A 23,389-nucleotide genomic window follows, 5' to 3' on the forward strand; every position below is an offset into this window, starting at 1 on the left:
CCTCCTTGCTCTATAAGCCTAGTGGTGGAATATCTGGGTCAAAGGATGGGGATATGTATTTGCATTATGCTAGTCTTCTCATCAGTCCTCTCCCCACTCCAGTGCATCTTCCACTCAGCTGAAGAGCAGGTCTGACCATCCACCCCCTCTTCAATAACTCTAATTCTAAGGGCTCCCTATTACTTCCAGGATCAAATAGAAAACTCTCTAGTTGGCTTTCAAACCTCTTCACAATCTGGCCCTTTCCTACCTTTTCTTTTCAAGGCAATGAGGGTTAAGTGACTTGCCCAGGGTCACACAGCTAGTAAATGTCAAGTGTCTGAGGCCAGACTTGAACTCAGGTCCTCCTGAATCCAGGGCTGGTACTCTATCCACTGTGCCACCTAGCTGCCCCCCTTTCCTACCTTTTGACTTTTCTTATACCTTCCTCCCTTCTATGTACTCTTCAGTCCAGCAAAGAGGCCAGGTGAGTGTGGATTGATTGGGGCAAATCACCATTATGGGGGGGGGAGAAGAGAAATCAAAAATACAAATCTTATTAATTGACGTATAGAGGTTAGAAATAGCTTCTGGGATGGAAAAGGCTCTCCAAGTCCAGAAAAAAAAAACCTGTGGAATATGGATGCAGATTGAACCATACTATTTGTTTTGTTTTTGGTGCTGTTGTTTTTCTTTTTTAAGGTTTTTTCCTTTTTGCTCTGATTCTTCTCTTATAACATGACTAATGCAGAAATATGTGTAATGTTATTGTACATATATAACCTATATCAGATTACTTGCTGTCTTGGGGAGGGGAGGGAGGGGAAAAATTTTGAAACAAGAAATCTTATAAAAAATGTTGAAAACTATCTCTACATGTAACTGGAAAATAATAAAATACTTTCATAATTTTTTAAAATAGCTTCTGGGGGGAATAAGGTAGGGGATCATTTGTTCAATCATTTCAGTCATGTCCGTCTCTTTCTGGGTTTTCTTGGCAAAGATACTAGAGTGGTTTGCCATTTTGCTCTCCAGCTCTCAGGGAGGAATAAAAAGACTGACTTGCTTCAGTGAGAACCCATTTGAGGTTAGATAACATGAATTTGCAATGTATCCACTGAATACATTTATAGAACTTTCTCCAGCTCCCTTCTTCTCCCATTCTCTTAATTTCAAAATCTCTTTAAATAATACGATATACATCAGGACGACTGGAGATGACCCCAGATTTTTAAGGCAATCGGGGTTAAGTGACTTGTCCAGGGTCACACATTTAATAATTGTCTGAGGTCAGATTTTAACTTAGGTCCCAACTTCAGGGCCAATGCTCTATCCACTGAGCCACCTATCCACCCTTGTTTTTTCTGCTAAATGCATAATCAAGTAAGCAATAAGCATTTAGTATGTGCTAGGTACCACAATAACCACTTAGGATATAAATACAAGATAGGCTCTCCCCTCAAGGAGCTTACACTCTAATGGAGGGAGATAATACATACTTTTTTTTTTGGTGAGACAATTGGGGTTAAGTGACTTGCCCAGGGTCACACAGCTAGTGTCAAGTGTCTGAGGCCGGATATTTGAACTCAGGTTCTCCTGAATCCAGGGCCAGCGCTCTATCCACTGCTCCACCTAGCTGCCCCAGGAGATAATACATAAAAAGGAGCTAAAAATGGGGGAGGGGTACACATGAAGGAATGGTGTCAGAGTCCACACAATGACGGCTGGCTAGTCTGGTTCCTTTTTCAAAATGAAGGTTCAGGGAGAAACTCACTAGTGCGGGTAGGAAGGAAATGGGGTAGAAGTCAGGAGACGTAAAATACAGACAGTAAATATATAAACATGATCTGGACAAGGGGTCCACAGGTTTCCAACCTAGGACTTCGAAAGGGATTCATGACAAAAATGGTTATGAACTGCTGCTCTACAATATAATAAAGAATGTTGAGGCATAGGGGCAGCTAGGTAGCACAGTAGATAAAGCACCAGCCCTGGATTCAGGAGGATCTGAGTTCAAATACAACCTTAGACACTTGACACTTACTAGCTGTGTGACCCTGGGCAAGTCACTTAACCCTCATTGCCCCGCAAAAAAAAAAAAAAAAAGAATGGTGAGGCAGGAAGACAAGTCACATCAAAATCTCCAGCTGCCTGCCTCGCCCTCTTGACAAGCCAGGCCTGTTCCCCTGCTGCTGGTATAGGGGAGGGAGGATTTGGAATCAGAGGTCCTGATTCAAATCCAGGTTCCACCATGTGCTATCTCTAGAACCTTGGACAAACCAACTCTTGGTCAGTTTCTTTATGAGTATGGAAGGGTGCTGAATTAGATGGCCGTCCCTTCGAGCTCTAACTCAGACCCTATAACCCTTTCCAGTGTTATGGAAGCACAAGGACATTGGGCTAACTTCTAACAAGTGATTTATTTGCTGGTTATTTTGAAAGTACAGTGAAGGCCACATTTAAGAGTATGAGCAATGGGGGCAGCTAGGTGGCGCAGTGGATAAAGCACCAGGCCTGGATTCAGGAGTGTGACCCTGGGCAAGTCACTTAACCCCCATTGCCCCGCAAAACCAAAACCAAAAACCAAAACAAAACAAAACAAAAAAAGTGTGTGAGCAATGATGGAAACCACTACCAGAGCCTGGGAAAAACACCCCAGCTCATGAGATGGGCCCCCCACTACTCTGCTGAACCCATCTTCTTGCCAGCTTGCTTCAGAAGAACCCAAACATGATAGCAGAGGTGAGCAGGTCAAAAGATGACCTGGAAGGCTTCCATCACGTGCTGTCTCCATTCATTGAGATTGGGGAGTGAAGAAGAGATGCCCATCACATGCCAGGATTCCCCATCCAGCAAGTCGGAGGTGTGGTAGGATAGCATCTGTGCTCCTGCTTTTGTCAAGAGCCCTGAGGAAGAGAAGCAAAAACCTGCATTGGCCCATGGAGGGAAGGCACTTGGTATGGAAAGAGTCAGGCTTCCAAAGAAGTCTGTGTGGAATGAGGAAGATGGAACTTGAATGATTCCCTTCACTTACCAAGGCCTCTCTGCCCTAAGAAGACTTCTATCTATAGGAGGCAAGGAAGGAAGGAGAGGAAAACAGCAGGTACATTCATAAGGTGAGAAGACAACTTCAAGTTACTTATCTATCCCCACCCTCTCCCTTTTAAATAGCATATCTGACAATGATCCAAGACAATTTCAAAGGATTTATGATGAAAAATGCCATCCCTTCGGGGGCAGCTAGGTGGCGCAGTGGATAAAGCACCAGCCCTGGAATCAGAAGGACCTGAGTTCAAATCCAGACTCAGACACTTGACATTTACTAGCTGTGTGACCCTGGGCAAGTCACTTAACCCCCATTGCCCTGAAAAAAAGAAAAAAAAGAAAAATGCCATCCCAGATTTCAGAGAAACCTGGAAGGACTTGAACGAACTGATAATGAGTGAGATGAGCAGAACCAGGAGAACATTGTACCCAGTATCAACAACATTGTGTGTTGATCAACTGTGATAGACTTCATTCTTCTCAGCAATACAATGATCTAAGATAGTTCCAAAGGACTCATGATGGAAAATGTTCTCCAAATCCAGAAAAAAAAAAGATGCAGATTGAACCATACTATTTCTATTGCTTTTCTTTTTTGAGGTTTTTCCTTTTTGCTCTGATTCTTCTCTCATCACATGACTAATGCAGAAATATGTTTAATGTGATTGCAACACATATAACTTATATCAAATTACTTGCTGTCTTGGGGAGGGTGGAGGGAAGGGAGGGAGGGAGAAATATTTGAAATTAGAAATCTTATAAAAACAAATGTTGAAAACTATTTCTAAATGTAACTGGAAAATAATAAAATATTTATTTAAAAAAAAAAAGAAAAACACTATCTACTACCAAAGAGATAAATGATGGAGGCCGAATGCAGATTGTTTAAAAATTTCCTTAAATTTCTTTCTTTCTTTTTTTTTTGGTCTTTCTTTTCTTTTGCGACATGGCTAATATGGAAATATGTTTTGCACAACTGCATGCAATGTATAGTCTATATCGAATTGCTTGCTTCTTCAAGGAGGGGAGAGAAGAATGAGAGAATTTGTAACTCAAAATTTTAAAAAGTAAATGTTAACAATTGTTTTTAATGTACAGCCTATATCTAATTGCTTACTGCCTCAGTGAGGGAGGAAGGTAGGAAAGAGGAGGCATAGAATTTGGAACTCAAAACTTTGAGTTAAAATGTTTATTATAAAAAATTGTTTTTACATGTAATTAGAAAATAATAATAATATTTTCATTTTAAAAGCCTAAAATAGTATATCTGGGGGGGAAAGTAGTATGATATAGTAGATAGAGAGCTGCCCTTACAACTGGGAAGACCTGGGTTCAAGTCTTGGTTCTGCCATGTGACCCTGGACAACTCAGTGCCCTATACCAGGGCTTCTTAAACTTTTTCTACTTGTGACCCCTTTTCACTTGAGAAATTTTTACATGACCCTGGATATATAAGTACATAAAATAAGGGGCAGTTAGGTGGCACAGTGGATAGAGGACCAGCCCTGGATTCAGGAGGACCTGAGTTCAAATCTGGCCTCAGACCCTTGACACTTACTAGCTGTGTGACCCTGGGCAAGTCACTTAACCCCAATTGCCTTACTCCCCAAAAAATCAATAAGTACATAAAATAGGTATACATAACCTTTTACTGTTGCCAAATTTTTTGTGATGCCCACATTCAGTTACTTGGACCCCCATATGGGGTCACGACCCACAGGTTAAGAAGGAAGGCCCTAAACAACACTCTAAGACAATTAATAAAGGGAGATCCCTAATCTGAAGGTCGAGGCCCTATTTCCTATTCTCTGTCTGGAAAGTAGTGGGAAGGAATCCAGAGGCAGAAGTATCTTCTCAAAAGGAATGAAGAGAAGGCATCTTCCCATAGAGAGCAAGGAGGCCAACTCTGAGAAGTGAACCTAGGCGGATAGGGAGAGAAAGACCAAGAACACTGAGCCCCATGAGCAAGGAAGGGTAGCAGCCTGGGCATATGGAAGGTTCCAGCAACAACAGCAGCTGTTATTTCATTACCCAGCTAGGTATAGTAAGAGAAGGAAAGAGGATGTCCCTATACCTCCCCTCCCACTCACTCCACAAAACACACACACAGAGAAAGAAAATATAAATGAGAAAGGAGTGCAAGCTGCCCAGTATGACTGCATAAGGCCTCCCTGTGCTGTGTTGCCAAACCCTAGAGTGGTGCTATAGTCTGTATTTCTTTCTTTTCCAATAGGGTTTAGATCAGGATTGAGGCAGATCCAAGAAGTCTGTGGCCGCTCTAGTTCCTAGAGATCTCCAACACTGAGGATCAGTTTGAGGGATTTTTATAAAATCAGGAGGATCGAGCTTCCAAGTCTGAGCTTAGAAGGAAGGTGTCTAAGACACTGGCCTAAGAGCCCCAAGAGTTGTATTATTGTCAGATAGAATGTGAATTCCAAGAGGGCAAAGACTGTTTAATTTTTATCTTTCTATCCTCAATCCTGTATTGTTGTTCGTCCTTCATTCTCAAAGAGGACCAAAGACACCACCAGGGTAAGGCCCAGACTTGCACAGTGCCTAAGACATCATATCTATGTTTATATGTAAATATATTTATAAATATGTTTATTTTTAAATTATTTAATTGTAATTGAAATTTTATAAATATATTTATAAATATAAATATACAAATCTATGTTTCTATTTATATTTAATAAGTGTTTAGGGATTGACTGGTCCCAGCTTTGCCACTAACAAGTTTTACTGACTCTAAACAAATTACTTAAAGACCTTGAAGCAGGTCTTTCATGTCCTTGCTGACTCTAAAGCTTAGGTTTCACCTGTATGATAGACTTGGCTCTGGGAAATACACCCTTTGGAGCTGATTCTTGGAGCTTTCAGTCAACCTCCACAACAGCAACCCTTTTGGTTACATAACTCAGCATTTGGTTTTTTTTGTTTTGTTTTGTTTTGTTTTGCAGGGCAATGGGGGTTAAGTGACTTGCCCAGGGTCACACAGCTTGTAATTGTCAAGTGTCTGAGGCCAGATTTGAACTCAGGTCCTCCTGAATCCAGGGCTGGTGCTTTATTTCCTGCACCACCTAGCTGCCCCTATAACTAAGCATTTGTTAACAGGATGTTCAGAATCAAAATAAAGAGCCTTGGGTGAAGATGCCCAGAAAGAAATGGAAGAGGTGGAAGATGGGAGGGGGCGCATGGGTACCATGATAAGAGATTGATAAGAGAGGCCCCCTTCTACTTCCTTATGCAGAAGAACTTCTGAGCCATGTGCTAGGGATAACTAGGCATGGGTTGGCAGTGGGTCCTACTCTTACCAATCATGGTAGGCAGCAGCCCTGAATCAGAGGACGGGGTCCTGTAGAATAGCAAGGGGAGGTTCTGGGAGAGAGGTACTCCTGCTCTGAAGATGGCACCATTGAGTTCTTGCAGGATAGGAGTGGTGCCTCGTACCGAACCCACCGCATGGTAAGGGGCACCTGCCACGGAGACTGTCAGCAAGCTGCTGTCCTCACTGCCACGATCCAGAGGGGAGGCTGGATTGTGGGTGGCAATGACCTGTATGGTAAAGGTCAGAAAAAGAGAATTAGGCCCTTCAAATACTACTTCAACCTTCAATCCACAACTCCAAAATTCTTAGGGTCTAGAGGCCCTGAAGAGAGGAAAGACTGGCCCAGACTTCTGCAGAGGCATTTCCAGGCAAGGAAGTGAGAGCTGAATAATGTTGATATTAACCCAGCAAATGCAGAGAACAAGCTGGGACAAGTCACGCTATATCCAGCTCCTCCTTCTGCCCTTCCCTTCTTCCTCTCAGTTTATATTTTCATATGGGTAAAATCTAGTTAAAAATCACTTAAATGCATCCTTAAATGGGAAGAACAGTGGGAAATGTTGCAAAGGAGCAAGAAGCAAAATAAGGCAAGGGGGAAGGAGGGTGTGGAGGTTCTTTTCTTCAATGGCTTCAAGCCCCAAGCCATTGGAGTGAGGGAGGGAGTGGAAGTTTTCACCTGACTTGGGTCTGGGACAATTATCCAAGAGAGGGGGTTAGCTTCACAATTGGAGTAGATGAGACAAAGCAGCAACTCAGTTTGTTTGTTTGTTTGTTTGTTTGTTTGTTTGTTTGTTTGTTTGTTTTTGGTGAGGCAATTGGTATTAAGTTACTTGCCCAGGGTCACACAGCTAGTAAGTGTCAAGGGTCTAAGTCCGAATTCGAACTCAGGTCGTCCTGAATCCACGGCTGGTGCTCTATCCACTGCGCCACCTAGCTGCCCCAGCAGCTCAGTTTTAGAGACAAGAAGGAAATGTTTTGGCCCAAGGATGAACTGGGAGGGGGTTTTCATTGGCAGAGTGACTCCCAAATTCAAATACAGGTTCAATTACATCCTCTGCTCATCCTTCCTTCGTATCAAAAAGGGAGAGGGACCTAAGGTCAAAATAAAAAATGCTGCTGGCCAATCCCCAAGCCGGTGTCACTGTGGAGGGAAGTTTGGCTGAGGAGCCCCTATCAATCTGGAGCAGCAGAACTAGAAAGGGGGAGGCTAATAAGCCCCCTCCTCTGTTTCCTGCCAGTCACGGCCTCCTGTAAAGTGATACAACCTAGGTGGTCTTGGGAGGTACAGTGAGAACTTTCTGGAGAACACAGGCAATAGGAAGGCAGGTGTCATTCACTTTCAAATTTGTAAGCTCCTAGGGGAACATAGAGCACGAGAGTGTACTGCTTGGGGGTCCAGCCTCACTAACTTTCTATATCATGTTAAGTCACTCAGCCCCTGTGGTCCTCAGTTTCCCACTCTGTAAAAAAAAAAGGGAGGATATGCCCTACTGACCTACCTTTCTTCCCTCCGAGGGCAGCTGACAGGATAAAATATATGAAAGCATTATTGCACTGTGTAGCACTGGTATGCCTCAAAGCTGAGAGAGGGGGAAATAGTGAAGGCAGGAGACCCAACCCAGTGAGAGAGAATGACATACATTGAGTCCAGCTTCTTGCATTAAGAGCCTCGCGTTCACCAAGTTTACTTCTGCCCGGGTGGCTGTTTCTCTCAGCAGGCCAACAATAACTGCAGGGCTCAGAGAGTTCCCCGAGTTCTTCAGAGTTGGTCCTAAGAGACATTGGTAATATGTCTATTAAACTGTGTGTGCATCTTAGGCCAATGGCAGCTGTCACACTATGGAAATCTGAAGCAGGAAATTAAACCTGTGCCAGAGCTATAACTAGGAATTTTTGTGTTGGAAGCAAAGGGCAGCAACTGGGATGGAAGGAGAAAGGGAAAAGGTCTACCTGGAGGAGAGAGCACACCCAGGGGCACCATGAAGTTCTAAGCTGCTAATGCAAGGCTCTCATTGCTGCAAAGCAGGGCTAAGCAGAGCATATTCCATTTTTATTTTCTGATCTGAGGCAAAGTTCTGTACACTTTGCTGTGTACCAAGTACATCAGATGTTGATCTGACGAATGTCAGCCTCTGAGAAGGGTAGCAACTCCTTGCCAAACAACTGGTGGCCCTGGCTAGAGGCCTTGCTACTTCCTATATTTTCCAATATCAGCTCTTTCTTTTTTCAAATAATTAACATTCTTATTTATAGTTTTGAGTTACAAATTTTATCCCTTCTTCCTTCCCTCCCCTCCCCTCTCCCTGAGGTGTTAGGCAATCAGATATTGATTAGACATGTGCAATTATGTAAAACATCAACATATTAGTCATTTTGTACAAGAAAACTTGAATTAAAGAAAAAAAGAAAGAGAAAAACAGCATGCTCTGGGCTGTGTTCAGTCAATATCACCTCTTTCAAGATGTGTTTTCCTCCCCTTCTTCCTAAAGGTTCAAGACCAGCCCTGGAGAAAAGCATGAATCCCAACATGATGACCAAGTGCATTGGTCCATTCACACCTACCTTAGGTAGACTCCTCAGGTGCTTGCTGAGGGAGAGAGAAAGTTCAAGGACAGTGGTTTTCGCAAGCTGGAAATCAGCCTTCTGTTATAAGCAGTGCTTGCAGAAAGCCAGGTAGGTGGCTGCTGCCCTCTGTTGGTGCCAACAAATGCTAGAGGCTCATTGCCACTGTGTCATTTGAAATGTTGGGGGGAAGCCTGTCTCTGTTCTAAGTTACTGGGGAACTTGGCTAGGGTTTCTAATTTAGTGCTACTTATAAATTAGAGGCTATTGCACCAGTTTGGGCAGCAAGCATTTAATTTTTTTCTTCTTTCTTGCTTTCTTACTCACCATTTCTTCCAGCTTTTTCTCATCCCAATTATTCCACGGTATTTTTTCAAGTTCTACATCTATATAAACACTTCATTTTAGGAGCAGCTAAGTGGCACAGTGGATAAGGCACTGGCCCTGGAGTCAGGAGGACCTGAGTTCAAATCTGGACTCAGACACTTGACACTTACTAGCTTTGTGACCCTGGGGAAGTCACTTAACCCTCATTGCCCCACCAAAAAAAAAAAAAAAAGAGTTGACGACTTTTAAGGCAAGCTGAAAATCCCCAGCATCACAGAGAAAGAGTGAACATATGGCTCCCCAAAGTTCAGAGATCCTACATTACATAGATAGTGAGTGAAGAGAAGAAAGATGGGGGGGGGGCATGTGGCTACCTCCTTTGGCGTCCTAGCCAAGAGAGAGCATAAGTCCCTTGCAGACCAGAGGAGAGGTGGCCCTTACACACTGTTCAAAGCTAATTGGTTAGCATCATTCAATTCTATCAGTTGACAAGACCTGAGGGTCCATATCAAAATGAACTAAACTGTTTTGAGCTCAAGGTCAGAGAAAACTCTGAGGGCAAAGGCTTTCAGGTAAGTGTGGTTTCTGTTGTCTACTGAGTTAATCTGATCTCTAATGTACCTTTAGGGCTGGCTCTGAGAAACCAGCCAGAGTTCCTGAGTGGGGGTAGGGTCACTGGGTCTCCCCCAAAATCTTTTAATAATAATTATTTTCTCACAGCACCCAATACCACCCTGATCAACCCTCGTCCCCCCCCAGAGTATTTCAGAACCCCACCTCTGCCGGACACGATGCCTCCTTCCCCCAAAGACACAAACAAGTCACAAAGCCTTGCATGCCTGTTATCTGAGCATTAGCCCTGCCACCCAGTCCCTCTAAACTCCTATGTGTCATGTGGAAGCCACCAGGAGACAGATGTTGTCCAAGATTACCCACATCGAGTTCATTTTCCTTCATGGTTGCTTATTTAACCAACTATTTTCTCAATACCAAAGCCAGGCCCAGATTCCTCACTATAAAGTCCTTTCAACAGTCTCCCAGAAGCAAGTCCACCCCGAAGCCCAGCCTTTGTCCTTCACTACTTATTAAATCACAGAGATGTCAAGTATTTTAGACAATTTACAGCAATAGATAGGATGGTGGAGTTGGGAAAACCTGAGTTCAAATCCTGCCTCGGACACTTTCTAACTGTCACCCTGGGCAAGTCACTATCTGCCTCATTTTTCTCATCTGTGAAATGAGGCTAATAATAACATCTACCTTACTGATTTGTTGAGGATCGAATGAGCTAATAATTGTAAAGTGCTTTGCAAACTCTAAAACCCTACATAAAATTTTAGTTATTATTGTTGTTATTATTGTTATTAAGAGTCCATTTCAGTATTCACAACAAGGGAATTATTCCACCCAGTGGCTTCTAAAGCACAAAGGGAAACAATAGGAACAAATATTTCAAGGTTTTAATAATTCCCCTCCAACTTCTGAAAGTTCACATTCATGATCCCATTGGTTGCCTCCACTCTCCAGAAGAAAAGAGGTCAAGGGAGTCAAGAATTTGACTCTCACACCCCTGGGTTCCATCTATAATTCTCTGCCTTCCACACACCACACTGGGGCTCAATACTTTGCCACAATTCTGTTCCTTTGGGAAGACTGACTACCTTCCTAGCTGAGCTATGTGCATTTAGAGAGGAAGGGAAGATAATAAGTATTTGTTCAAAACCTATTATGTAGGACAGCTAGGTGGCTCAGTGGATAAAGCACTGGCCCTGGATTCAGGACCTGAGTTTAAATCCCGCCTCAGACACTTGACACTTACTAGCTGTGTGACCCTCATTGCCCCGATAAAACAAAACAAAACAAAACAAAAAAACCCCTATTGTGTGCCAGGTCCTGAGCCAAGCCCTTTACAAATATTAGCTCATCTAATCCTCACAACAATCCTGGGCAGTAGGTAATATTGTTCTTCCCATTTTAGAGGTGAGGAAACTGAGGCAGACAGCGTAAAGTGACTCACTGAGTCACACAGCTAGGAGCTAAGGCTGATTTGAAGTCAGGTCTTCCTGACTCCACGACCCATAACAACTAGCTAAAACTGTCTGATTTATCTGGAAGCCCTCATCTCTCCCTAGACCCTAGATCTAGCTAAGGTGATTCATGGGGAGAAAAAAGTTAGTCCTTCTTCCTAGATGTTACTAGATTCCCTGTTCTGGTCCTTGAGAAGGGGCTGACCCCCATCCATTTCTCTGAATGCTCAGGGAGTAAGGCTCCACAACATGGGTTGATAATAGGTCTTGTTACAGTTCCATACCCATTGACTTCAGTACATCAACACTTCAAGGAATTCAGCAGTGGGGATTCTCCTTGTCCCCGTGCCATGGGAGACAGTCCTCCAGAGTTGCCCTTAGCAGTAAACTCATCTCCCTGCAGCCAACCTGCCTCTCCAATTCAGCTACAGTCAGACTCATTTATCAACCTCTCTACCTCGGTAGGACCCGATAAGCAAATCATCAGTGTTTTCAACCAAGTCACCAATATGTTGAACGTAACAAGACCACAGAGAAAAGACCCATGGCCCTTCATTAGAGACCTCCCTCAAGGCTGACATCCCAATTAGAGCAACTCCCAAGGGCCCTTCCATAAAGCAGAGCTGTCCCTTAACCTATCTGTTCTAAGCCACAATTTTTATATGGGAGGGAGCAGACTATACCTGGAACAGATGCTCAGTGGATGGTGACCAATGATTGGTGTGTTCCCTTCCCTCCTCCTTTACTGTGGTCCCAATTTCTTTACCAATCATAGAAATAGCAGAGTCTAGACTCACCCTGTGTCACTACTTGGATGGTCCCTTTGGATGACCCAGCCCAGGCTCGAATCAACGTGCCCAGAGCTTCTGCCAGACCAAGCCAGGGCCTGGTACTGGGGGAAAGGGCACTGGTGAGGGCCTGGGCATTCACCTGCAAAAAGAAGAGGGAAGCAGTACTGAGGTCTCCAGTCATGGCCTCCTCAATAGAGGCAGATACGTTGTGCAGTGGCTAGAGCACTGGGCCTAGACTCAAAAAGAGCTGAGTTCAAATCCAGCTTCAGAAACTCACTAGCTAAGTGACCCTGGGCAAGTCATTTAACCTTTGTTTGCTTCAGTTTCCTTATCTTTAAAAAAAAAAAGTGATCATTATTATAGCACTTACCCCCGGGATTGTTGTGAGGAACAAATAAGATAACCCCTGTAAAATGCTTAGTAAAGTGGGGGCAGCTAGGTAGCGCAGTGGATAAAGCACTGGTCTTGGATTCAGGAGGACCTGAGTTCAAATCCAGCCTCAGACACTTGACACTTACTAGCTGTGTGACCCGGGGCAAGTCACTTAACCCTCATTGCCTGGCCAAAAAAAAAAAAAGAAAAAAGAAAAAGAAAAGAAAAAGAAAGAAAAAAATGCTTAGTAAAGTGCCTGGAACATAGTAAGCACTACATAAAAATGTTAACTATCAGCAGCAGCAGCATCAAAGGCAGGATGTGAACCCAAGAACCCAACACTCCCTCCTTGGCCTATTCCTTCCCAGCAGTTTGGGATGATGGGAAAAGGGGACCATTGTGAAGACATAGCTTAGGTCAGGACATTCAGAGCTGTATGAATGGAAGAAAACCCTTTTCTTCCCCCACAGAAGTCCCCTGGCTCCCCTCTACTGAGAGGGTGGTGAGGTTTGCCAAGGACAGAACAAAACGGAGTCTTGGGTCTGGCCAGCAGCCGCCTCTCAGGGGGCCCCTTTAAGGAAAAGCACTTATTCTCTTTTCAAAATCTTCCCTTGAACATAAGGGATCAAGTCATTTCAACTGAAGCCACTGATCAAAGAACAGCAACTTCTTGAGGAGAACCAGCTGGGAAGCTGAATTCCTAGATCCCACTTTCTTATGGTAGCATTTATCAATCAATCAACATTTATTAAGCACAGGCTATAAGCCAAGCAACGTGCTCACATTCTGCCCTGTGTTACATATGTTGTTCATGCCCGGGTCTCATCTGCCCCATCCCCACTAGACTGTAAGCTCTCTGAGGACAGGGATGTTGCCCCATCCCCACATAAACACAGTGGTGGCTGACAATGGGCTCTCCATTCCCCCTCCTCAACAAAAACTCCGTCTCCACCCCTTCTCCCCACCTTGTTTTCAAGACCAAGAAGTACTTGTGTGAAGAGAATAAAACACAGAGAATTAGATATTTATGAAGTTACCCACTGGCCGGCAGCCATGAAATCTCCAACCAAACAAGAGTCACCCAAGCAACGGGCTTGAGGGAGGCAGAACATCGGAGGCTGGGTCTTTCATAGAACTTGCAGGCTTTGGGAAACGGCACCCCCTCTGTGCCTAGGGGGACAATGTAGCAGGGATGGGCCTGCCACTACCTCCTTCCAGCCACAACCCCCAACACACCATGGCTTTCAATCCATGTCTCTGATTCAAGGAAGGAGACACTCTCCACTTTCTATGGCCAGGTGACTCCCCCAAAGTCTGGGGAGGTATTTGTTACCCCAAATCCCAGGCTGGGCACTGGTCCCAGGTCTGCCTGTCTCTGCCACTGCCCCCATCTCTCCCTCCTCCCCCTGCTGCTTCTAAGCCCAGATTCATTCATTCTCCCACCTCTTCATTCCTCCCCAGCCAAGGTTATACTTACAACCCCAGACAAAGATTTCCCCTTCACCATGTCCACAAACTGAACTGCGATTTCTTCCCCGCACCGGCTCTGGGCTTCCTTGGTGCTGGCACCCAAGTGGGGGCAGCTGATGACCTTCTCGTGGTTCACCAGGGCCAGGTCCCGAGGGGGCTCCTACACAGAGAAGCCATTTCCATCAAACACAGCTTGGGGTGGGATCTCAGTCTAGCCCCAGTCAAGAACAACAAAGGAGCAGCAGACGTCCTGAACCATCCTCTGCCCCACAGTGGACAAAAAACAAGGATTTTTTTTACTACATTGAACAGCTGAGTGACCTGCCTGAGAGAAGCCTCTGGTCGTACCCACTGGACTCACAACTGTACTGCCCATGGTGGAGTGCAAAGGGCAGAAAGCTTTGCTGGAGACTTTGTTGTCCCCATCATCTTAGTCATTTCTGCAACACCTTAAAGTTCTCAAAGGACTTCACAAATATAACCAAAATCTCTTTCCTGAAACTCTTCCTCCTCTGAATGAATATCTATAGCCCTGAATATCTGGAACACTCTTGTCTCATCACATACTGACTTGGTTTTTAGTCAAATTTTTATGTGGCTATTTCTTTTTTTAAAAAAAATTTATTCTAGGGCAGCTAGGTAGCACAGTGGATAAAACACTGGCCCTGGATTCAGGAAGACCTGAGTCCAAATCCGGCCTCAGACACTTGACATTTACTAGCTGTGTGACCCTGGGCAAGTCACTTAACCCCCATTGCCCCGCAAAAAAACAAAAAACAAAAATAAATAAATACAAATACAACAGAACACAGATAATGTTAATTTGTGGCTTTCTAAGTCCATTCATGCCTGTAGCTCGCCCTCTACACATACACATACACATACACACACAGAGTTTCTATTAGAATTTGACACCACTGCTGTAAAGGAGCATTTTCTATTAGGTGTATTGACTTGGGTATACTGACTTTCAGAGCCAACTGAGTAACTTCAGTAGCCCAGAAGCAAAATGGGGAGCTAACCTGAAGACCTGGATTCAAATCCTCCCTCTGACACATACCAGCTGTATGAGCCTAGGCAAATCATTTAATTTCTTAGTCATCTAAGAAATTAGTTACAGAGAAGGGACTGACTCACATGGAAACAAGGTTTGCTAATCAGGGCTCACCAGGGTCAGGTCCCAAGGGGACAAACGAAATAATCGAATGGGTCTGGATCTGGGCTTTGGAGGAGGAAACACACTGAGGGTTTCCTCAAACCAAAAAGACAGTCCACTTTGTTCTTTGTGGAATAGAATCACATGGAGGGTTGCCATAGTGTAAAAAAATGCATTCCTGAAATGTCGCTGGTCCGGACGCTCCCCTGCCCATGCAACACTCAGCCCAGAACTCACTTCTGTGAACACATCCAGGGCAGCCCCTCCACACTGGCCCGACTGCAGGGCACGCAGCAGGGCTCCCTCATCCACAATCCCTCCTCGAGCACAGTTCACCACACGCACTCCCTTCTTGCACTGGGCAAAGGTGTTGTCGTTCAGCAAACCTGGGAAAGAGGAAGGAGTTTTCCTATGAGCCAGACTGCTTCCCCTATCTCCACCTTCTCACCAAGACCCTTCTGTTGCTCAACCCTGGTTTTCTCTGATGCTTTTCAGTATGAATCTATATCTCCATTCCCCCTGACTGAATAATAAGCCCACCATCCTTACTATGACCCAAACCATCATGGGTCTGAAGTGGTCCACTCTGGATCTGGGCTGGAAGCCGGTGTGTGAAGGTGTAAAGAACAGACTAAATGTCAGGAAGGCTTGATTTTGAATCCTGCCCCAGGCACTTAGCATGGGTGTGATCCTGAGAAATTCACTTAATCTTTCTCAGCCTCAGTTTACTCATCTGTAAAATGGAGATAATAGCAGCACCTACTTTCTAGAGCTACTAGGAGTATAAAATGAGAAAACATTTGTAAAGTGCTTTGCTAACCTGAGCATTTAGTACCTTTCTCATGATTTCCATGTTTTTGTGTCTATATCTCATATTCACTATTAAATTATAAGCACCTGGGGGGACAAGGGATATGTTTTATATCTCAGTTTCCTCATCTGTAAAATGAGGGTTGCACTTAATGGTCTCATTCAAGCTCTAAATAATTTATGACCCTATGAGATCTAGGTTAGGGTGCCCTGGTAAATGTTTAACAACCAGCTCTTTAGAAAAAAACTAAAAGTACCCATGACACACTTTTTTTTTTTAGTGAGGCAATTGGGGTTAAGTGACTTGCCCAGGGTCACACAGCTAGTAAGTGTTAAGTGTCTGAGGCCAGATTTGAACTCAGGTCCTCCTGAATCCAGGGCCGGTGCTCTAACCACTGCACCACCTAGCTGCCCCCATGACACACTTTTAAGTTTAATTTTCATTCTTAACATTTTCCCCACCATTTTCTTAAGTACATACAAATAACAAAACCATAAATCAAGCCCTCATTGGTAGTGTTTGATTGAGGTGTAAATGCTCACACTGAAAATTTAACCATAAGCTCCTGATAGATAGTTCAAGCTGGATCCAGCACACCCTTGAATCCAGGGGAAAACTCCAGCCCCTAAAGATGTCTTCCCTTCCAACAGTTTGGAATTGACCTAACGCCCTTAAACACATGCTACTTTCCAATGGACCCTGACTCCAACCATCCTTCGAATTATCTTCTTGAAAGAAAGTCAATCCATGATTTGAATAAGACCCCATGCAGTGGATATAGGTCCCCTGGCCCAGGCCTGTGTCTATGGGCTTCTCTACCACCAGATTCCCAGGGCCTGGGTTTGGGAGAGGATATAGCAGGAGAAAGAGTAACTGGCATCAATGCTGGGACCACAGAAGGTACCCAGAAGCTCGGGACTTTTCCCTATTACCAAATCGCAAGGGAGAGGTAACTGAACCACTGAATGATGGTGTATAACATCAGTTTGTATACAGAACTTTCACTTAGGACTGAACTAGGATGGAAATGATTGACATCAGATTCTTTATTGGGAATAGAGTTTGGATTGGAGGGAATGGGGAAGGGAGGAAAAAAATTCCTGCTTGTGACACTTTGGCCTAGCCACAGCCATTCCTTTTGGGAGTGTCCATGCACTCCTTGGTATCTCTGGCCTAAGCATAATGATGACCTGCCAGACCTTAAGGAGACCCTCCTTCAGGCCAAACCCCAAGGCCTTAAGAAGCCCAGAGCACCCCAGTCTGAAAGTCTAGTCTTACTTGTTTCTCTTGGCATACCCCCATGGCTCTGATGTAGAGAATCTTCCCATTTAGCCTGGTAACTTTTCTAAGTCTTTCTGTTTGCTACAGACTCCAGTGTGGCTAAAGACAGCTAGCAGTAGCCAATACTCAACCCAAGAAAGAGCAGAAATTCCCACCTACCTGTTGTGGAGGGCAGGAGAGGTGTATGCACTGTGATGAAGTCACAGAGAGGCCATATCTGCTCCAGGGGCAGCTGCTGAACACCAAAGGATGCCAAGACCTCTGGAGAGATGATGGGGTCATACCCCACAGTCTGATAATAAAAAGACTAAGTGATTCAGGGACTAAAATGACATAAAACTGATTAAATCAAAACAGAGCTCACCAGTGGCTCTGAGACTAAGGAAGATGTGGTTAGGGATAAGAGGAGAGATCCACAGAAAAATCTGGACCCTAATGCATAAAGCAGTGTTAGGCATCGAGGCTAAAGGGAAAAAAAAGAAGTATGAGCCCTCAAATTGTTTTTATCCTCTAAGTAGATAGAAAATGTACAAAGATTAATAAAAGGAAAAGGACCTATATAAAAAATATTTATAGCAGCTCTTTTTGTGGTGGCAAAGAATTAGAAATCAAATGGATTGCCATCAATTGAAAATGTATACAAAAGTTATGGTACGTAATATTTTTGTGCTGTAAGAATGATGGTGATGGTTTCAGAGAAACTTGGAAAGAGTTGTATAAGCTGATGCAGAGTGAAGTGAGAAAAAGTAGGACAGTTTATATAATTAACTAAGGGAGATTTGGGGACTCCAAAGCAGGAAGGTGCTCTGTGCTGAGAAAGCAGAGGGGAGGATGAGAGAGAAGACAGCAGAATGAGAGCCCCAAAGCCCTTAGTAAAGACTTAGTCATGTAAAGTGCTTAGCATGGAGCCTGGCACACAGTAAGAGCTTAATAAATGCTTGTTCCCTTCTCTCTTCCCTTTCCCCCAAGGTAGGCTTCTCACCTTCATCCCAAAGGACTGCATTCTGGTGGCCACCTCTCTCCCGATTCTCCCCAGTCCCAGAATCCCCAGGGTTTTCCCATACAGCTCAATCCCCATGAACTACAATAGAACAAGTAAGAGGCTCAGAAAAAAAAGAAAAAAGAAAAAAAAGGTTTCCACTGAGGTCAAAACTATTCATTCCCTGAAAGAAAGGTAGGGAGGGGAAAGGAGGAACTATCTCCAGGGGAGCTCACCTTTTTCCGTTCCCATTTTCCATCCTTCATTGAGGCTGTGGCTTGAGGGATCTGTCTGGAAGAAGAAAAAACAGGTTCAGCTGCCTTTCCCATCACTTCTTAAAATAACAGACACACTCCAGGCCTATAAAACTCCAACCTCTCATCAACATCCTGCCTCAGAGGTAGTTAGATTCTGACCCTGGGAGCCTACTATCCTACAAGAGTAAGAGTAGAGACCAACCCAGCAGCTTCTGCAGCACTAGAGCAGGTGGGGGAGAAGAGTTGAAGAGAGAAGAGAGGGTTCTGGTATATAGCTGAACTGCAGGTGACATCCGGGAAGGACAGGAGAAGCCTTAGGAACTCCTAGCTGAGGGAACTGGGTTTTAGACATAGTTCCATCAAAATGATTAACGTGACTCTGAATATGTCAAATCCCTTCTCTGTTGCTCAATTTTCTCATCTGCAAAATAGGCATCATGCTACTCTCTCTAGGGATTACTGGAAGGATCAAATAAGATAGTGGATTCCAGACAGTAGGATTGATTCTAGTCTTATCTTTCTTGTCCCTTATTTTATCTCTCTGCTCTTCAAAGAGTTTGCTGATCCTCTGTCAGTGATTTCCTGGTAGGTACAGGGTATCACTGGTGGGCCGGGTTGTGCATGGGGATCTCACCCCAGAGATCCTGATGGATTCATGGACATGCCATCTCAGGTGCTAGTGGAAGGGTTGCCTTCAACCAAACTGAATTTCCCACAGTCTGTCTTTGGTACACACCAGCTCCCCTTTCAATGGCTTCTCCTCTGTCTCGAATATCTGACTCGCTCAAGGTCACCCAACTCCTACCCTTCAGTCCCCAGCTCCTGCAATGGCAGAGGGCACCCAGCTTGTCTACTGGCAAAGCTGAGGCTAGAAGCCAGGTCAGAAGACCCCTAGATCAGTGTTCTGCCCCCCACATCACACAACTTCTCCCCGGTCATCTTCAAAGGCACAGATGTGCCTATGTTCTTTGCATGGGAAAAACTAGATGAATGGCTACAAATTATATCTTTTCTCTTCCTAATTGATTAGCATTCTAAGAAAAGGAGACAAAGTTAGAATATGAAAACAAGACCATCACTGGAAAAAAAAACTGTAGCACACACATCCTACTAATGGTGGTTTGGTCACATAATCTTTGCCAGGTTCTTTATAAAGTAACTAAGAATTTCATACATAGATTTAGAGCCAGAAGAGGACTTGAAGATTTTCTAGTTTAGTCTCCTCATTTACAGATAAGGAACCTCACATCCAAATGTTCAAATGTTATTTAAGTGACTTGCTTATATACATATATATATACACACATATATATTTTATATTATGTAATATAATAAATATATATGTATACATACACATGTGTGTGTGAATTGTTAATATGTTTTGGATACCAAACCCTGATAAGCAAAATTTGATACAAAGATGTTTTCTCATTAGACATCTTCCCTTCTTTTCCTAGGTGCATTTATTTTGTGTGGGAGCTGATCAGCTTCATGTAATCAAATCTATTTTATCTTTTGTAATTGCCTCTATCCCTTGCATCATCTCCTACCCAAAGCTGGGAAAATATATGATTTGCTTTTTATATTATACAACCTTTTATGGTACAACATTTAATATTAAGGTCATGTATCCATTTAGAGTATATTGTAGAATATGGTGTAAAGTGTTGGTCTAAGCCCAGTTTCTACCATACAGCTCTCCACTTTTGCCAGCAGTTTTTATCAAATAGAGATGTTTTCCTTAAGTAATTTCTGTTTTCTGGTTTATTGGACGCAAGGCTGAGTTCCATTGTTTCTAATTATCTCTTGCATAGTGTTCCATTCATCTACATTTCTATACTTTAACCAAACAGTTTTAGTGATTGCTGCTTTATTAATGTAGTTGAGGTCTAGAAGTGCTACCTACCCATCCTTTATCCCCAACTCTTTTCACTATTTCCCTTGATGTTCTCAATATTCTAATCCACCCCATTATCATCTTTTTTGAAACCTAGTTTGGGGTGGAACAAGCTGAGAACAGCTCTCTACCCCTCCCCAAGCTTTCTAAGTGACTCAGTCAACATTAACTAAACAACATGAGCCCTACAGTCTCAGAACAGTATCACAGTAATGATTGAAAGTTCTGCAGTTCCTTAAATGGATCTGCTCAGTGTTACTGACTGACAACCTGTGAGTCTTCTGGTCTTACCTGGCCAAACACATGATCATCCCACAGGTGAGCTCAGCAGCACTGATGCTGTTCCCACTGGGGGTGCTGAAAGTCAAAGCAAAGAAAAATTCATCAAAGGAACTAGTGACCCACAATAAATGTTCCTACACAGAACAAAACAAAAACACAATCCAGTCTCAATCATTCATCCTAGGATCTCTCTCCTGCCCCTTTCTTACCATACTCTCCTAATTCTGCCATGGAATCTAAGAAATATTCCCTGCATTCCCACACCTCAAACCCTAGACAAGTATTCTTCTGCATTTTACAGGTGAGGAAGAAGGTAGAGAGTAATGAAGTCCTATGGGAAAGTCAAAAGTCAAATAAAAATTAAAAATGTTTTCCGAATAATTTGAGGGGAGGCGTGCAAGGGTATGTATGGAATCTAACCCCTCTTCTCTTTCCCTCAGAGGGATGAAAGTCCCTCTGATCAGACAGCCACAAGGAAAAGAGAGGATGTCGGCAAAACGAAGCCCTTCATAAGCCAAGAGCCAGGAATGGGTGGATAAGCGGTTCCAAGCAAAATACAAACTTGCGATGGTGTTGCAATGATATCCTTAGACAACAGTTGTTCTTGAAAAAGCACAGTCTAATCTATAACAGAAGAAATGTTCCCAGATATGACAATAATTGTATGGTATAAAAAAGGGAATAAGAACTGTAATTTCAATTGTATAGAAAACTGCTTGGGGAGGAAATTGCATCTGCCAGTGCAGAGGGCACCTTCTCTGCAATTTGTAATCTCAAGAGAAACACCGAGAAGACGGGGATGCTTAGTGAATTGCTCAGGGGTCATGAAACCAGTTCATTTCAGAGGTGAAAACTGAACCCAGATCTTCTGACTTTGAGATCCATTTTCTGCCTCTTCTGTTTTGAAAAAAAAAGTATTTTTATGGCCTAACTTCCTGCCATTCATTACATGTATGCTTATGCTTTCTTCTTTTTGATTGAGGGTGTAGAGGGCAAATTTTTCCATTGATTCACTGAATGGTTTCTTGAGGCACTAGCACACTGCCTGCCCACTCTCAACTTTCTAGGCTAAACCATGCTCAAAATGTGAAGTCCATAAAGAGGCTAAAAGAACACCTGACTCTCCAGGTTACCTGAATGCATTTTTTGGAAGAAGGAAGGAGAGAAAGAGAGAGAAAGAAGGAAGGAAGGAATGAACGAAGGAAGGAAGGAAGGAAGGGTGGGAGGGAGAGAGAGAGAGAGAGAGAGAGAGAGAGAGAGAGAGAGAGAGAGAGAGAGAGAGAGAGAGAATCTTTAGTGCAAAAACAAAGAAAAAAGATCCAAAGAGGAAGAAGGGAATCTTGACCTGTATTTTTATTAATAATAATAGTAGTAGAAGCTAACACTTATAATAAATATAAATATAAAATCTCATTCAATGCTTTTGGATGCTATTATTATTACCCTCTCTTCTTCCAGATGAGGGCACTGAGAATAGTGTCAGAAGCCCTGAAGTCAGAATGAGCTGAACAGTAATGATTAATTTTAAAGACCACAAAAAGGGGCTTGCTTGCTTTTTTTAAGCTTTCTTGGGGGAAAAGAAAATTAAGAAAGGAAATGGGTTCCTGCTCAAAGAAGATAAAATAATAACAAGTGACAGAGAAAACCCAGAATTTTTCAAATCCTATTTTATTTGTTTTCCTCCATCAAGGAAATGATCCTTGAACTGAAAAGGACAGACCAGAACTAGCAAATCAGAAATTAAAACCCCAAATAAGTAAGGAGATTTCAAGAAAGTACATAGCAGCCTTTGATGAATTTAAGTCACCATCCTGACTGCCTACTCTAGGCACACTCTTACAATTCTCAAGGTAGTTTTAAAATGTGCCTCCTATATACTGAGGCATATGAATGTCAGGGTGGATAGATTTCAGACTTTGAGTCAGGAAAACATTAGTTCAGATCACTCACCATGGATAACTTCTAGGTCCTTCAGTTTCTTCATCTGTAAAATGGGAAGGTTGGAGTTTATGGCCTCTAAAGTCACTTCTAATTCTAAATCCCGTGGCCCTATACTATCAGATTCAGTCACCTTGTCTACAGATTTTAGTTATACAGTTTTAGTTATTCCAAGAAAGGAAGCAAAAAATGTTTCATTCCTCGTCTTTGTATGCCCAGCACTTAGCAGAATGCTTTGCAGAGTAGCCATTTAATAAATATTTGGTTGCATATTTGTGATATTTAATCCAAAGAACCATCCCATCTCCATCTTTTTTCTCCAGGAAAGCTAAAAACAAGCTCTTTTAGTTGTTGTTAAAATGATTTGCTTTTATCTGTTTTCTCTCACAACCTAGATAAGGTAGAATTGTTTCTCATGACTACTCATGTATAATTTATGTTGAATTGTTTGAGTTCTTAGGGTGGGGGTGGGAGGAGAGGGAGGAAGAGAAGTTGGAACGCAAAGTTGAAAAAAAATTTGATGTCAAAATTTGCTTTAACGTGTAATTTGGAAAACAAAAGTCTAAAATAAAAATAAAAAAATAAAATAAATCTCTACTCATTCTGGGCTTCCGTGCTTCTGACTATCCTCAGTCTCCTTATCTGGAGGATGGGAATAAGAATAATTTGCATCTACAAGCATCAAATGAGACCATATATTTAACCTAAGTTAGAAAGGGAAGGGTTAGGGGAGGATGACTCTGATGGAAAAACAGTGTTAAATTTTTTTTAGTTAAGTAAATGAATTAATGAAGCACATCTCCCCGGATTGAAAATAATTAGCCAGCCGTAACTATAGCCAACCTAGATGACACTCAGACTACTGTCATGTCACTGATCTCACTGGA

The 23,389-nt window shown here is 43.1% G+C and overlaps 1 protein-coding gene across 3 annotated transcripts in view; it reads right to left on the minus strand.

Annotated features, from left to right (window-relative positions):
• Nucleotides 1-2,730: 2,730 nt before the first annotated feature.
• The window catches only part of LOC122726702 (D-3-phosphoglycerate dehydrogenase-like), a 62,812-nt gene continuing 42,153 nt past the window's right edge, over nucleotides 2,731-23,389 (minus strand). For 2 of the 3 annotated variants that reach the window (XM_043964581.1, XM_043964584.1), the window contains 10 exons: nucleotides 20,574-20,639; nucleotides 18,365-18,419; nucleotides 18,132-18,230; nucleotides 17,309-17,441; nucleotides 15,295-15,443; nucleotides 13,909-14,061; nucleotides 12,066-12,198; nucleotides 7,993-8,123; nucleotides 6,339-6,579; nucleotides 2,731-2,885 (listed from right to left, as the gene is read on the minus strand). In XM_043964581.1, coding sequence (XP_043820516.1) covers nucleotides 2,731-2,885; nucleotides 6,339-6,579; nucleotides 7,993-8,123; nucleotides 12,066-12,198; nucleotides 13,909-14,061; nucleotides 15,295-15,443; nucleotides 17,309-17,441; nucleotides 18,132-18,230; nucleotides 18,365-18,419; nucleotides 20,574-20,639 — 1,315 coding nt within the window. Of the gene's footprint in view, nucleotides 2,886-4,679; nucleotides 4,944-6,338; nucleotides 6,580-7,992; nucleotides 8,124-12,065; nucleotides 12,199-13,908; nucleotides 14,062-15,294; nucleotides 15,444-17,308; nucleotides 17,442-18,131; nucleotides 18,231-18,364; nucleotides 18,420-20,573; nucleotides 20,640-23,389 lie in introns of those variants that run through there. The other variant, XM_043964583.1, reaches the window with a different exon arrangement.

The sequence above is a fragment of the Dromiciops gliroides genome, chromosome 4, assembly GCF_019393635.1.
Source record: "Dromiciops gliroides isolate mDroGli1 chromosome 4, mDroGli1.pri, whole genome shotgun sequence".
In the NCBI taxonomy this organism is placed as follows: domain Eukaryota; kingdom Metazoa; phylum Chordata; class Mammalia; order Microbiotheria; family Microbiotheriidae; genus Dromiciops; species Dromiciops gliroides.